Below are 16,728 nucleotides of genomic sequence, written 5' to 3' on the forward strand. Positions count from 1 at the left end.
CATTATCACAAAAGCAGTGTGAAACATCCTGAACAACCTCCAGCTCTAGCTCGATGGATTGAGATGTTACATCATATCGAGCGCTTGTTGGCATTTGCTTGTTTTTCGGGGTCTTTTGCATGCACAAGATTTACATATAAAAGGAGGAAACAATGGTGACACTGTGTCTGTTATATGTAATGAACTCTTTTTATTCAACTTTGCCAAGGTAAATACAGTTCTGCATTCTACCGCACCTTTAAGTAAATATATCATCATCTAAATGGGCTTCCGTATCAAGCATGAAAGTATGAAACTCTTTATGCAGAATGGCCTCTTTCATAGACTTACATTTCTAAAACGTACATTATATTATTAGGATATTAACAAAATATTGTTAAATCATTTGCATTAGTTGCATTAAGATGTCAGCTTCCATTCTAAGTAATAATTTCTTCATCTCATCCAGTACTTTTCAGTGAAATTCTGCTAAGTTATGTGCGCTTTTCAACAACATCAACAAACTGCACTTTTTGTTTTGATGACAACTTTGGCATTCTGCCATCTTCTGACATGCTCAATTTCAATTTTGTATCCTGGATAAAGCTTACAGTGTTCCTCTTGTAACCCAATCACCTCTTAATGCACCTATTACTTTGTAGTACATACTTAATATTTCAGAATGATTCTAATTACTGATGCATTAAAATGTGAATGGTATATATATAAGGATTGTTGTTCCATCTTGACCAGCTACAAATAAAAATATTTTTTTAGCTAGGTATTGTTGTAGTGCATGTGAGGGCAAGGCAACTGTATTTGTATAGCACCTTTCAACAGTACGAAACAACTATATTATAACAATATTTTCAGAAAGTAGGTTACTGTAGAAATAAAATATAAAAGAATATTTAATATTTTTGATTTGGTGCCCAATCCTGCACTAGTAAACGTTAATTAAAAAGAGGGTAGGAAAATGTGTTGACACAATGACAAAAGAGGAGGTCTGGTTACACTTTCAAAACAGGAGTTTTGCATGTATTCAACACATGTACAGTGTATTTAAGGTTCAGTATCTACATCCCGGAAAACTATTCCACAGTACTTACTTTATCATCATGATGATCCTTTCTCTGACTCTCATCTGGGCGCTCTCCAGCACAGGTATCTGCTTTTATTATCACATTAGAGTTTCTGCAGGGAGAATAGTTTAAAAGTTTGAAGACATTTTTCAGTTTGCCAGAAAAGTTTTTTCAAACAGAAACAAATTTATTAAAATTGTCTAAGACTGTATTGATCCTACTGAAAAGAGACTGGAAATAACTACTGTTTGTAACAGCCATTGTGTCTTTTTAAATGACACAATGGCTGAAGAAGAAAAAGACATTTCAACCTTTATAGATCATCAAAACCTGTAACACTAAACTCATCAGACGTTTGATTTGACATTTGACTTGTGATGTGATCACTGAGTTGACAATTTTTCTCCCCATTGCAGCTGGAGCACTTCAGTGTCAAAGCTGCCAAAATCCAGACTGTTCAACCACAGAACTATTAACATGTCTGACAGAGACCATGTGTACAACAGCTTTGATTCAAAGTAATGTTTTCTTCATGTGATCTCTTACTTTTCAGTGAAATACATTTAATGCCAGTTATGTGTTCTGACTTCCAACATTAACAAACTGCACTTTGATTTTGTAGCCCCTTCATTTGGAGTTACAGTCTCACAAATCATCAAGGCGTGTGCACCATCCTCCGTGTGTCCAGCTACAGGCTCTCAGACATTTTCATTTAACGCGGGTCTTGTGCAGATAGTTGCATCTCTTCAGTGCTGCAACACAGATAACTGCAACACAGACAATGTACCTAGTAAGTCCAAATTGATAAGTAGCTCATTTAATTTGAGAAAATATACAAACAGATAAAAAACAGAACAAAGAACACTGGACTCCTGCCATCTACTGACACGTTCTACTTTGTGACACAAATGTTTTCTCTTCCTCAAATAAATTCTGTCGTTCTTTTCTGTTTCAGTCCCTTCTGCTCAGCCAAACAGCCTAAAGTGTTTCACTTGTAACGCCACCACCTCTCAATGCAACTCTCAATTACAATGTAAGGGAGTGGAGGACCGCTGCTTTAAATTGAATGGTGAGTCTTTCTGATAAATAATTGAACATAGTTTGTCTCCACATGGGTTGTGAGATAATTTTGAGTTGTGGAAAATCAACCAGTGGTGGAAAGTAATGTTGAGATATTGATACTTTTACTTACATTTCTGTTATATTGTTATGTTGTACATCTAATCAATTACATTTCAATGGTAATTATTGAACTTGCACTGCATTACAGTTGTACACAGCTATGGTACAGATTAAGATTTTATGACAGATCATTTTACAAGAACGTTATAGATCCAACAAGCCCGCAGTAGGTAAAGTAGCACTAATATAAGTTCCATCCTGACCAGTTACACAGCATTAACTAGAAGCTGTCTGGTGAGACTCACGTAATTGACATTTTTCACATGTTGTCATGTCACACATCAATTTTCTCACGCAGTGAAAAACAAATCTATGTATAACTGATAAAGTCGACTCACTGAGCGAATTAACTCTGCCCAGCTGATGCGACACTGGCGTATGCTGTGATAGTAATCAAGTAAACCTGCTCTGCCTGTGAGTCCAGATGGTTCGGTCTGAAGAGGAAACTACCATATGAGCAGAGCAAGAATGTGTAATGTGTAGGGCAGGTAGACTTTTAAAAAATATTATGAATTGTCATTCAGTGATGGTGTTAGTCTTGAAATATTACACTTTTTTCTCGACATGTCACAGATATGTGGGAGAGATTTTGAATGTGCAGAATATTGTGAGCATGAGCACATAAAATGAAATAATTTATCACTGAAGTGAAAAGGTGCCACATGCACATTTAAAGAGGTTACTTCTCCAAAGAAAAGACACAAAAAAGAGGGAAGACTAAATCATGCCTACATGTGTTTTGACTCAGCAGGGATGATATTACATGAGAAAAGTTGATCTACAGGAGAAACCAGATCTGCAAGAAATACAGAATGCCCGAGAGCTGCACTGCATTATATTCTGTCATGGTTTTAAATTTTGAATTGTCACCTGCCACCTAAATTTTGTTTCTTCTCTGAAAAATTCACCAGAACACCGGAAATGAAGTGTTTTTTGTGAATTTTTATATAATTCAGCATTGGTGATTTCCTAAAAATAGCGTTTAAATCTCGTCTCGCTCTCATGAAACTGTGTCTCCTCTTGTGAGCTAAGTGTCTCGTAAGTGCAGTAAAAATTTGAATGAATCGACTCAAGTAACGCAGATCAAAATCCCATCCTTTCTTTACTGAACACTTCTGTGTTTTGGCGCTTCAGCCTGCTCCGTTGTTGCAGTGCTGCGCTCCTGTACCACAGCTTGGCTCTACACTTCGAGCATTTCGCTCCAAATGCAAAGAAAATTTGTGGGATCAGTTAAAGACTTTAACCGCTCTTTGGTTGAGAAGCTATATAAATGGAAGGGAGCAATATGTACATGTGAATGGTCATAAATCTCAAAGTAAAACCATAATTGCGGGCTGCCCCAGGGATCCATTAGGACCACTGCTCTTTATACAGTATATTAATGATTTTTTGAATTATTCTAGTATTAGTAACAAAAAAGCAAAATAATCTGAATGAGGAAATGACTGTGGTGGATGACTTCAATGCAATAAGTTATCTTTAAATATAAACAAAACAAATTACACAATCTACCATCTAATATAATATCTTTTACAATGCCTGTACAATGTATAATGTAGTACAGACTTTGTAACTATAACGGCTGCTGATTTCTAAACTAGTTTTTAAATTAGTCTTTCCATTCTGAAATGGTTTAAATTGTACAGTTATTTCCATTTTCTCAATTGTATTTTCCTATTAATTGAAGACTGATGTACTGTATTTAATTTCTTGGTACCACTGGGTAGTTAGGATTAGGGTAGTTTAGCTCTTAGGATTTTCTGTACTACTACTGTAGATACTGTATTGTGTGTATTTTATTTATTTGTAGTATTTATCTACACAATATATTAGTACTTCAAATACATGTCTACTATCTTAGTATTTGGGCCCATATATAAACTTCAGACAGCGTACTAGGTTGACCCTTTTCACAAATCTGCACGATTTCTTATGAATGTGCTTGTATTTTAATGTTTTGTCATTAACCTAAACTAAACTGAACTGAGACTGAAGTACTCTGCAAGCCAGCATATGTCCTCAGCCAAAGATTGTTTATGAGGTTTATGAAGCTCCACTCTGTATGACCAACACGTTCTCATCTCAATGCGTCATAACTGATGCTTTCAGACAGCGTGACAAAGCGTAAGGTTTTTACGCTAAAAGTACTCTTCAGCGTCCATATGAATCGCCCCCGTTTCCCCCGTTTCCCCCGTTTCCTACATTGCAGCAACACAAGGGAGGCAAACCCTACCTGTTACCTGTATCTCACAGCCAATGTGCGCAGCTGCAGGGTTAGCCGGTCGACATGCATACATTCAGTGACTTAGGTTTAGGTACTAACATTTCTGATGGTTGTGGTAAGGGTAGGGGCTTCGGGGGGCTGTCAACACCTTTATCACGAACGTAGCTAGCACTTCTGGTCTGTACGGGATGCCCCCAGAGCGTCTCATAGAGAAGCTTCCGACAGCGTCTCATTTGATGCCAAAGGTAGCCTCTTTCTCAAATCGTCGGTATATGACGCCCTGAGATGAGAACGGGCTCGTACAACTGCAAGTGGACTGAGTTTTTCTGTAGTTACAACAAATCCAAATGTTATCCAAATGATAAATGCTCTTCTAGCTGATTGCACCACATCAGGTTATATCTACTAGTTAAATGTTCATCCACATCATATTAATAATTCAAGCTTTTATACTTTACTATACATTTAATTAGGAACTCTTGTATTTGGATAAAGAACCTCTTGAAAAATAAGACGTGTCAGGTTTTGTAGCTACAGGTGCAATTTCAACTGAGTCAGAAATCTACTTAATCAACATTTAGGTGGATATAAGTATCTGATCAGATTTGATGGCAGATAATCAGTATTGAAGTACTTGGAAGGGAAACAGGACCAAAACCATGTAATAGTGTATTTGTACATTGTAACATTGTTACTTTAACTTAAGTGAAGGATGTGAATACTTCCTGAAGTTACTTAATTAACAAAAAAATATTTCTATAGTATCTATAGTAAACAGTGTTTTTTTTTATCTTTAGTGACGATTGGAGACAATACTTCTCCATTCTCTGGCTGTGCATCTGCAAACCTGTGTGCACTTGGTGACAGCCTGAGTAGCCTACCTGTCTTGCAAAGTTTTGATAACATCAGTACACCATCCTGTTGTGGGACCAGTTTGTGTAATGCTGTTACAACAACTGCCAGTGACGCCGGCTGTATGAGTCTGCTGCTGGGAGTCCTCATCTTTACCCTCCGTTTTTTTGAAGCCTGATTTTGGGTTTACTGCTCACTTACATCTGAAGTTGGCAGTTAGTGGGGCTTTGTGGGACACAAACGCAGCAAAGAAATAGACACACAAACAAACACATGTACACACAACAGAGGGGATACTACCTTTTTCATGGCTTTAATTTACTGGGTACATTTTCAAAAAAATTAATAGATTTTTTAACCAAACCTGATTGAATGCTGTAGCATTATATTAATGTTAGAGCAAGGTTTTGTCGCAAATTTTACAAATATATTACTCTATTAATGAAAAATACAAATCTTTTTATATGAATTGATATTATTATCAATTTTATATTTATGATTCTTGATCTGCAGTATTTCCTCTGTCTTTATCTGTCTTAAATTTTTTATTTACTATGTTTATTGTTAAGCACCAAAACACCAAAGCAAATTCTTTGTATGAGAACCAACTTACCAATAAAGCTGATTTTATTTAAAACAAAATACATTTTTATGACTTTATTTCATATTTTAAGTGGACTCTGTGTCATCTGGAGACTCTTCTGCTCTGATATTGTCACAGTACAGGTGCAAATTCCAGTCAGCTCTACAGATTCTCAAATAACTGTAATTTCAGTCTCCAAAATGTGGATCAGAAAAAAAGCTCCAAGATATTTCTAGTTTTGTCTTAGTGACCCCACTCAGGGGTTGTTTTACTCAAGTACTTTACTTACGTCAAATGTTGAGGTTTTACGAATTTAAAAAATATGCAGATGAAAATTGCATTCCCATTCATAAACTGGTGGCAATCACTACTTATGGGGCACCGGCAATGCTCTGGTTTTATAGCACTGTGCCGCAGTGATCCTGCTGTTCCAGACTTTGTGAATTATCACTGCGTAATTCATCAGCAGGCCTTGGTTAGGAAAGTCTTGGACTTCTCTCATGTCATGACACTGGTGGTCAAACTAATTAACTCGATTCGAGCAAAAGCTCTCCAACATCGTTTATTCAAGGCGTTATTGGATGAGATTCTATTAAAAATAAAAAATCATTTTTTTTACTTTTTTCATATTTCAAGTGGACTTCATGTCATCTGGGGACTTGTGCTCTGATATTTACACAGTAAATGTGCAAAATTCAAACCTAATTGCCAGTCAGTGACAGTGTTCATTCAACCACTGACAGCAACTGGTAACAAGTCACAAAAGGTCATACAATGCCCTCTCCTGGTGGAAACAATCCACTGCATGACCTTAAAAAATGACTTCTCATTAAGGATACCAGTTACACAGGTGGTGGTGTGAGTGGGGTTGTGTGACCTGAGGGATGGTGACTGAATGAACCTTTGGGTGCTGATTCTATGGAAGTAGGTGAACTCTCCACAGGTTGTCCGATATATGGAAAGAACTGAAACACTTGTGGGTGGGTCAATGAATCCAGCAGTGATGTGAGTGATGTATATGAAGGAATCCTGACACGGTCTGTTCATGTGAACTCCATGTAAAGACCACAGACTCTGGGGTTGTGCTCGTTGTTGACACGCCACCTCACACATTGGCAAGGCAAGTTTATTTGTACAGCACATTTCCAGTACTCCCCATTCATAAATTGGCATGCTGTATAATGACAAATAAACAACCTTGTACCTGGTTTCAAAACATCCCCCCTCTGTTTTTTCCCCACAAATTGCACCTTATATATAATGTACGTACGAGTTACACTTCATTTGGATTGTCTGCACAGATTGAGATATCAACTCTCAACAGACGGTTGAAGAGACCCCAAAGGAGGAGGTGAAAGGTTTGCTTTCCCTAAGTGCTGTTTCTGGGCAGTTCGATCATAAAACTTGCTACCTCTGGTGCAGCAGCCAGATAAGCCTCGGTGCCTGATTGTTAAAATGACAAAGAAACACGAACCAGAGAGTACAAACAGCCAGAACTCGTAACCATGGCAACTGACCTCCCTCTTTGTTTGATTACCTCACATCAAAGGATATTCTCCTCTTCACGCACGGGCGTGAGAAACTCCAGGACACCAGAGGACAGCCCTGAACTCTTTGTGTAAACAAAGACTGCTGTCTCCTCAAAACTCAAAGCATTACTTTACTACATTACTTGTTTAGGTTGGAGAACTTGTTGAACAAGGAGAAGCAGCATTTAGCTATTAACCTGTATTACCCTGTATCCTTGCCTGGTATAAAATCTATATTTTAAGAGCAATATCACCATCAAAACAATCATCCAACTGATTATAATGCAACAGAATATATTCTAATACACCTGGAATACAACTGTAGCTGTACATTTGATTAAAAGAAATGAATACACAAAAGTTATTATATAAAGTTACAATTTCTCAAAAATAAACCAGGCGAATGTCCATGTTTTGGCCATGTTTACTGTTTATATGTTCACTGGTATTGGGTGTTTTCTTCAAAACACATACAACCACATTCCAAATAACATAAAGCTTCCAAAACATTGAAATAATGATAAAAATAGTGAATATTCATCAATATTCCTATGATCGACTCCCATGCTTTCCAGGAGAACGGAACATCCGACAGGGTTGTATGATGTCTGTGTAACTACAACGAGTCGGCCAGCAGACGACGATAAAGACGGTCTGTTCCAAAGCAACACTTCTTCTCTCCTGCAGTTTTAAGCAAACCAAAACTTAGAGAGCGCTTAGAGGGATTGCACAATATCAGAAATGGTGGCCGAAATTATTTTTGTCAACACCTGAGCTGTTTTTGGACTGAAAACAGCAAAAACAGCAAAAGTACACTGTAAAATGATTGACTGTAGATTTACAGTAAATGACTGGCGACTAGTTGCATTACTTCCACAGTATGTTACTGTATCATTTTACAGTCCATTGTTGTGAAATGACAGCTGTATACTGTGATCTCAGTCAATGACCAGTACAGTACTGTGATTAAGCAGTATGCTGCTGCTGTAGAAATACTGTAATACTACTGAAATGTGCTATAAATTTACACTTAAAATCTGTACAATACTGTAGATTTGACTCTTTCACAAATTTTATCTGTTTAATAAACCCATTATTAACCTACATATTTGAAAAATACATTAAATTCAAATAAACACAAAACCATGATCTATTTTACACATTTATTTTGCAGTTTAAATAAACTTTGCAGGACAGTGCAACTACTGCATTAATGTTTGTCAATTTCATTTAGAATCTTTACTTTATACATCAACTTTTTTTTTTATTTAGTCTATAAAATCTTTGACATTTTATAGACTAAACAGTTAATTGATTAATCAAGCAGACTACAAATTAAACTAATTAAACAAAAACACAGAAGGAAAGCAGTTAGCTTCATTCAGGTGGGATGATAAAGCTGTCATTTCCCAAACAGTCCCCACAGCTTTCAGTGGGTCACTGGTGTTGTATGACAGAGCTAAACTCAAGTTATCTCTGTCTGGACAAGGTGACATTACTGTGGTTCAGTTAAAAAGCAACCATTTAAAATAACAGTAACTGAAAACCATTTTCAGTACAAACACTTCAATCAACAAAGTGCAGGTGTGTGATGTACCAAGGTAGAGTAGCCTGAGCGGTACTAGCCTGTGCCACTGACAGAGAGGGGCAAGTAATGCATGGTACTGGGGGCTGTATAGGATGGTAGGGGCTAGGTAACCCCCGATCGTACAAATGCAAAGTGCTTGTGAGGGAAAACCAATAATGAAGTCCTTTAGACGGCGGAGCATGTAAAAAATGGAACTTCAACCCTACAAAATTACTGAGAGCTGAACACAGAATTTTTAAAACAGCTTCTTCTCTGGTCTCCAGCACAGACATACAAGCTGACTCTATAACACACTTATTGTTGGGGTCATTATGAGCTGCCTTCTGTGGTCCTGGGCTGCTCACAAACACAACACCCAAACATCACTACTTTAAACAGGCCCCCAAGCACAATAGTAATGTAGACTTTTACCTTTGGATAAATTCCAGAGTGTATGAAGCACCTTCAGCATACTTCAAATTGAAATTGTAGTAGCTGCCAAAAACGACAGCCAAACCACTGACGAAGTCCTGGTGAGGTCCCATGACCACTTGGCCCTCCACAGACAGCATCCATGCACTGGGCTTCATTATGTCACCTGAAACAAAATCAGATATACTCATCAGACACTAGTTAAAAGGAATCAAGAATATGGAAGACCATACTAGCGGAGAGCTGCTTCTGGGACACGCTGTGGTGCGTCTGGTGTGAGCACAAGCATTGACTAGACCACCTCAACACGGTGCAGGCTTTCCCTGTGTGAATTCGGGGTAAGAATGAAATAATATATCTTTAAAGAGAAGTTCTGAAAATATTTGTGTATGCTCTTAGTTAATGTTCTTAGAAAGAAAGAAAATAAGCCATGATCAGAAAGACACTTTTAAAAAATCGGAATGGGCCTACATTTTAAATATTGACATTTTAATTTCAGGTAGCTCAACATGTTCTGGACTCGCTGGAAAAGGAAGTATCTACTGGAGCTTAGATCAGCAAAAAACAGAGAGCTCACAATACCACAGATGTATGTGAAGAAAAAAATACAGCGGAAAAAAATATCCTCTGAGTAGACATTAAGGAGATGATTTTTGATGCCATCCAATGATGCCTCGGTTTCACCAGGCGGAATTTCTGCAGGACACCACCTGACACAGCCATACTGATCCCCAGGGCCTCTTGCCATGCCTCTATCTCCCTCTGGTACCTCACTGTGTGGCCTTCTCTCTCTGCATTCTCAACATTTCGGATGGCTCCTTACAATGCTTCGCACAACCTGATGACATATTGCTCTAGTTGGGTTACAATCATGCTCATCAATCATGCAACATTTGATCCACCACTGCCTCCACCATATCTTTTCTGTCTCCAGGTGATGGTCTTGTTTTATTTGTTATTGCCTTTCGAATTGCTGCTGACATCCTATCCCAGTTGACCTGGAAGTCTGCATGCCACGGTCTGCCAAGCTGCAAGGATGTAGATGAAACAGTGTCTTGAGTGCATGGGGAGATTGATGGTATGGTGCAAGGAGTGTTTGAGGAGCTGGGGATAAAGGTTGGAGAGGGGACAGGAACCAGTTCTAACTGAACCATTGCAAGTCCTACAAATGAGAGAACAGATTACGTGGAGATAGAATGTATCTTAACTGGAAGGAAAAATCACTGAATGTTAGAGAAAAGAAATACATTTAACATTTAACATGGGTTCAAACCCCAGTTGCCCCGGCCTTTCTGTGTGGAGTTTGCATGTTCTCTGCGTGGGTTCCTCTCCGGGTGCTTCAGCTTTCTCCCTATGTCCAAATTGTCCTTAGGTGTGAGCGTGAGTGGTTGTTCGTCTATGTGTGGCCCTGTGATGGACTGGCAACCTGTCCAGGGTGTACCCCGCCTTTCGCCCGATGCCAGCTGAGATTGGCTCCAGCCCCCCGCGACCCTGTACACAGGATAAGCGGTTGACGATGGATGGATGGACCCTGACATGTCTTTATTGTAAAGCACCCTGAGCTGCTTTTCTTGTATATAAGGTGATATATAAATAAAGTGCATTATTGTTGTTGTTATTGTTATTATTATTATTATTATTATTATTATTATGGTTGTGGGTTGGGGTCCATGACAAAAATGTTCATTTGAAGGTATGCTATGGTCTAATAAAGTTTGGGAACTACCACACTACACCAACAAATCTGTGGCTGAAAGTAGTCCCCAACACATGAACTACTTCCTCCTGTTAATGCTTGATTTAAAAAAAACAACTCTTTACCCATAAAAATCTGCCCACACAAAGGTAGGGAAGGTCACGAAGTATTAAAAGAGTGACACATTGAAAAGTTTTGGGATTTTCCTGGAATTGATAAGAAAGTTGTGAAATATTGCTGGCCATTAAAAACATTCTTTTGAACTATAGTATTATTGTTTATTCAATGTTTCATGGGATAGTATGACAATGCAGTTACCTTGAAATCCGTTCAGTAATTTTCAACACTGAATAGGTCTAAGGTATCTCTCTAGATCCTTTTCTTGTACCAAAACAAGGTCTTCCTTGTTTTCCACAACAAGCTCTTGCAATCCATCCAGCAGTGAAGTCAGAGTTTCATCAGAGAGATCTGGTAAGAATGATAACACCACTTCTTTCATCATTTCTTGATCCATTTTCTGAAGAGAAAAAGAGTTTGTGCAGACAATACAAACAATCCCATTTGTCAATTTACAATGGTTTTATACATCTCTGTCTTAATCAGATTGCCATCGAGAATCAGGGAAACCAAAGGCAGAAGATTGTTGAATTAAAACGTGTTTTTTAAAATTACATCTACAAGTTTTCCAATATTTCTGCAATAATAATCACAAAGTACACTCTCTCTTTGCACTGTATACTAACTGGAGGAAACACAATTCACCTATATAGAAAACACATTTTGTCAGCACAAAAGTTGCTCAAGCAAAAAGCAAAAAGAGGGTATTAATTGGCTCTCTACAATGAACCAGGACATTTAAACAGCAAAAAACAGTTTAGACAGGCTGAAGGTTGGATTTAATAAAGACAGAGAAAGCCATTTAATCTTTGTTTTTCTATAGCATTTGTTTTTCTGCCAGACCTAAAATCTCTGGGAACCTAAACATTGACTATGTGATAACAGAATAACTTTAAGCTTAAATTATATACAATTTTAAAATCCCTACATGTTCCTCCCATCACCGTGATAAGAACATTGGTGAACATTTGGCTGTAGAAGAAAACATACGCACTTTAAAACATGTTATTAAAAAGTACACCCAAGTTTGCATCTTGAATATGCGTGTTTACCTTAGCTTGCTCCACTCTTCAAATCTTTTGCCACTTCTGTCAAATATCAGTTCAAACTCCCTCTGGAAAAGAATGGTGGGGAGCAATTAGTAATACATCATACATTTTGTATGATGGAAGAGGATAATAGTCTAGCAAATCCTCTTGCTTGATGCAAACATAATCTTCTTGGGCTGTTCCTAATTCACAATACACACCAATGTCACTCAGCTTCACAAAAGTATGTTATAAAGTGCACACTCATTGAGAGCATTGATGAGATTAATTTTTCAAACAGAAAGTTCTCCATCAGAACTCTCAAGCAAAACAAACATTCCCTTTCTGTAAATGGTGCCTTTCACTGTGACTTCATTGCAAGCTACTACAGACAAAATTTTGACCAGCTACAGATGCCCTAATCCTGTCGTACATACACAGCTGAAGGGAAGAGACTGCCTGCACTTAAGTAGGTAAATCTGCATTGTTTAATTGTAAGTAGGTAAAGTGCTTCTCTTGTACAAGGTTACCAACAAACAATGCAAGGTCATAAGACACAATACCCTCAAACAAGTCATGCCCCAGACATGGTGGGAGCCCTGGTTGGCAAACATGAAAATAATTAAGCTTGTTAAAAGGAGAGTCCATTTTGATGCCGCATGCGGAGACAGTAACACTGGTATCTAAACTTTGCAAATGACTTTGATAGGATTGTGCAGTTCTTGAAGTCCCACATGTGTGGGGTTCGTTGACAAATGTAGTTCTGTCTATCTCACAGTAGCGGCAGAAATGGCTCGCCCGACTGAAGTTTTCGACAAACCCCCCAATACAATGTGATCCCAGGTTGTCTCCTGAAATGGCGACTAAAGCTACTTTCACAACCATGCCATCATTTGTCAAGATACCTTTCTCCTCTAGAAGTTTGAGATCTCTGATCAATGGTTCAAAAACCTTGTTCAAAGTATTTGAAATCTTTCTTCTTACATAGGAGGACTAGTTGCATTTGATCTGTTGTAGATCTATTGTGAGGCAAAATGTCTGTCATGGTCATGTAGACCGCTAAAATCTTGTGTTTTTTCTTTCCTGAACCAAGAGGGTTCACAACCTCAAAGGCATCTTGTGTAGGATCACCCCAACAGATGATGGTTCTGTTTTCAACAGCTGATTTCCTTTAAATCCCCCTCCATCTCTCACATCCTGGAGGATATTTCCAGTAGGTGGTTGCAAATGTGTGGACACATACTGTTCTCTTAAAGACTCACTTTTGAACAGTGTGGCCAATGTCTCATGTATAGGAATATACTGGGCAAAGCACTCCTTACCATCTTCATCACCGCCTAACCTAAAAGGCACAGGCTCAACATAGTTGAAATTGTTTTCAAAAACACTTTTCCTTTTTTGGTCTGTGCTCAAAATGTCTCTGTTACACATCCTAAGAAGATCTTCCCTGTTGATTTCATCAATGATGTCGCTTATAGTGGCCTGAAAGTTCTCAATGATTGTCTGTATGGTACTGGCTGGTAGTAACAACTTGTCCTGTAATTTTAAATACAGAAGGCCAACGTTTTGCAAGTACAGTGTTTCATCCACAGCAAATGGCCCTTCTGGCACATTACCATCCACAAGAGAAGTATCAGAACATGGCTGACTATAGGCAGACTACAGTTCAACCTTAAATTGGAAGTGTGTGTAACTTAGCTAGAAAGCTAACTTAAGTTACTTCACCACCCAGTATGTTAGTCTTGTCACCACTGCTGTAAGGTAACGTTAGCTCTCAAATACAAACACCGTCAGTTACAAAAAAACAAATTAACCCCAGTACTTACAAACGTGTAGGCCTAACGTTATCTTACAGCTACAAATAACTCCTAGTTCTTCAGACTGTCAGCTAAGTTAATGTACTTTCAAAAACAAATAGGCCTATGAGTGCCGCTTTGTCTAACAGCGGGAAAACTGCCTGCAGTGGAATGTTCAAGACAAGACCGTTGAGATTTTACTTGAAAAATAACTTCCATCAGACAATCGACATGCGCAGTTCATTTAACAGTTGACAAGTTGACTGCTCTGTATCACACTCACACACCGAAGGGGAGAAAATTACGAGCTAACATTACTAATTTCAGATTAATGTTCTCAAACGTTATCTTTGCCCTTATCCATTACACTATATTTTCTCTGGTTAAAAATACCGGTATATGTATTAAGGCCACAACTTCATTGTCCAGTGGTCCACCAAATGCTGGGGAGGGGGGAATATAGCGGGGAAAGATGTTAACGTTAGCTTATTTCTCTTTGATATCACTTCTCAGGTGATGGATCTTCCTTTCCCTTCTATTTGGCTGCTTTTCTGACATGCAAAACTAACAATCTATATTATAGAGGCAAGATTTATTGCACTGTCCAACTGAGTGTTTGTAACAACATTGTAGCATGTCTACTTATGTTTTAATAAACTTATGAGAATTAATACAAAATTATGAATTTTAATATTCAGAGAATATTAATTCATAAATCTCTTGTTTCGCGGGGCACCACCCGAGATTCCGTTCGCCCAGGGTCTCGGGATTCCCTGGGTATGGTTAATAATTATACAACTATTCACTAGTGATCAGTTAGTTAATAATCGCTCAATTATCTTAACTCAATCAGTCAGTCTCATATCGAAGGGGTAAATTCTCGTGGCAGGGACTTGGAGGTAGGCAATACACACACACAATTCCTGTGATTACAGTGAAGTTTATTAACTACCTAAGGTGACATAAATGCGGTTAAATATACATCAAAGAAATAAACATTGGCTAAACAATGAGAATGTGGGGTTCTATTGTGGGGAGAATTTGACTCACAAGGGCAGCTAATGAACGCAAGCTATGAGTTTTAAGAGTTAAAGATAATTATTAACAACTATTGGACATCACTGATCACAGAATGCCTTGGTTTGGTCTTACTGCTTGTCGTTTCTCCCAGCCGGTTTTCGAGCTGGAAAATTACTCCAGTAGTATAGGATGACATTTCTTTATCATATCCTTTCTTTTCAACAACATGGTAACTTAACTACTAACCTAAGAGGCAAACGCCACTACTAACTTAGCAAGGATTATTATTTAAACAGTAAAACAGTTTATAATGAAACATTGTTTAAGCTCAAGAAGGCAGGAGTCGTTCGTGTGCCTCTTTCGCATTCCTGGCTTATCACATTTGCACATCGGCTAAAGAGAGAAGGGAGTGGTGTTTTACGTCTCAGCCATTCTGTGGGAAAAGGGATTAGAACGGGTGGTACTTTTGATGTCGGAGGTGACCTGTGGAGAGAGAGGGGCTGGACAGCTGCTTTGCTGTCCTGTTAAGTGTCTCCAGTGACACCTTTACGGCGAGAGGGGTTCACTAAGGCTCTTTGAACAGACAGTCCTTAAGCATTGCATGTCTGATTGAGTCTCTGCAGATCCTTACCATGTCTCTAGTTTTTGCATGTCAAAAGGCCAACTCCTGGGGAGGAAAACTCCTTCCCACCTTTTTGGCATTATCTGACCTCACCTCCCTTTTTGAGTGAGGCTGGTTGATTCCACTACAACATCAGGGACAGGTTTATCACTACAAGTGACCCCATTCACTTTATTTTCACATTATTATCATTGTTATAAAAACATAACATTATAATAAAAAAAAATAATTAAAAAATGCTTCATTCAAATGATTTCTGTCTTCGTGAGTTGCCTAAACTAGTAAAATACATAAACGCTATTACAACAATTATTAAATAAAAATAGTTTTTGCATCGTAACTGGATTTTGTCTATAGTCTTTTGTCTATAGTCTTTTGTATTATGCTGACCTCTTGTCCAGAGGGCTGTTTTACAAAACATCCGCTATGTAGCGCATTAAACTGGGATTTTCCAGTTATTCTGGCTGAATTTTGCCGTGACTCGGTTTCATGAAAGCAGTGGCACAATTTACTATGGAGATTAATTCTGTTCAGCTATCCTGCTCCAGACCAGGCTAACATGGTGGTGCTTTATCTGTTCAGTCAGCAGTAACTCTGATCAGAAACCTATGTGGTTTGTTAACAGCTACATATCCATATGTAAGTATTTCGCATAATTTTTATTAGCCTATTAGCCTACATTTGGCAAAGCTACCTGTGATATTTATTTTACTTATTTGAGTTAAGTAAAGGCACTGAGCAAAGCCAGTATTTGCTGCTTCATTAGAAATGTATAACTGGCATTACCTTCCACAGCCACAGAAGAAAAAAAATTCTACCAAATTGTCAGTAACATGAATTACAGATTACAAAATGACTACATTTTGTGTTCTCAGGTGAATTATCTGGCACTCCCAGAGTGGCCTTGGAGATTGACTGGGACAATGCAGCAATATTTCCTGATAACATCAATGGCAGATAATATTTAAGTGGACTTTTTCTTGTTCTGTGGCATTTTGTAAATATTCTTTAATAATAAA

At 38.1% G+C, this 16,728-nt stretch overlaps 1 protein-coding gene and 1 pseudogene across 1 annotated transcript; one reads left to right on the forward strand and one right to left on the reverse strand.

Moving 5' to 3' along the window:
• Positions 1–1,097: 1,097 nt before the first annotated feature.
• LOC123966562 (ly6/PLAUR domain-containing protein 2-like) lies at positions 1,098–3,008 on the forward strand (the record flags this gene model as incomplete). The annotated part of the gene is made up of 5 exons (XM_046042699.1): positions 1,098–1,143; positions 1,478–1,579; positions 1,684–1,851; positions 2,017–2,130; positions 2,995–3,008. Coding segments are annotated over exons 1-5 (444 nt in total), but the record flags the coding sequence as incomplete, so codon positions are not given.
• A 6,418-nt stretch (positions 3,009–9,426) lies between these two features.
• Positions 9,427–13,602, reverse strand: LOC123966563 (annotated as a pseudogene).
• Positions 13,603–16,728: the final 3,126 nt, after the last annotated feature.

The sequence above is a fragment of the Micropterus dolomieu genome, unplaced genomic scaffold, assembly GCF_021292245.1.
Source record: "Micropterus dolomieu isolate WLL.071019.BEF.003 ecotype Adirondacks unplaced genomic scaffold, ASM2129224v1 contig_13707, whole genome shotgun sequence".
Lineage (NCBI taxonomy): Eukaryota > Metazoa > Chordata > Actinopteri > Centrarchiformes > Centrarchidae > Micropterus > Micropterus dolomieu.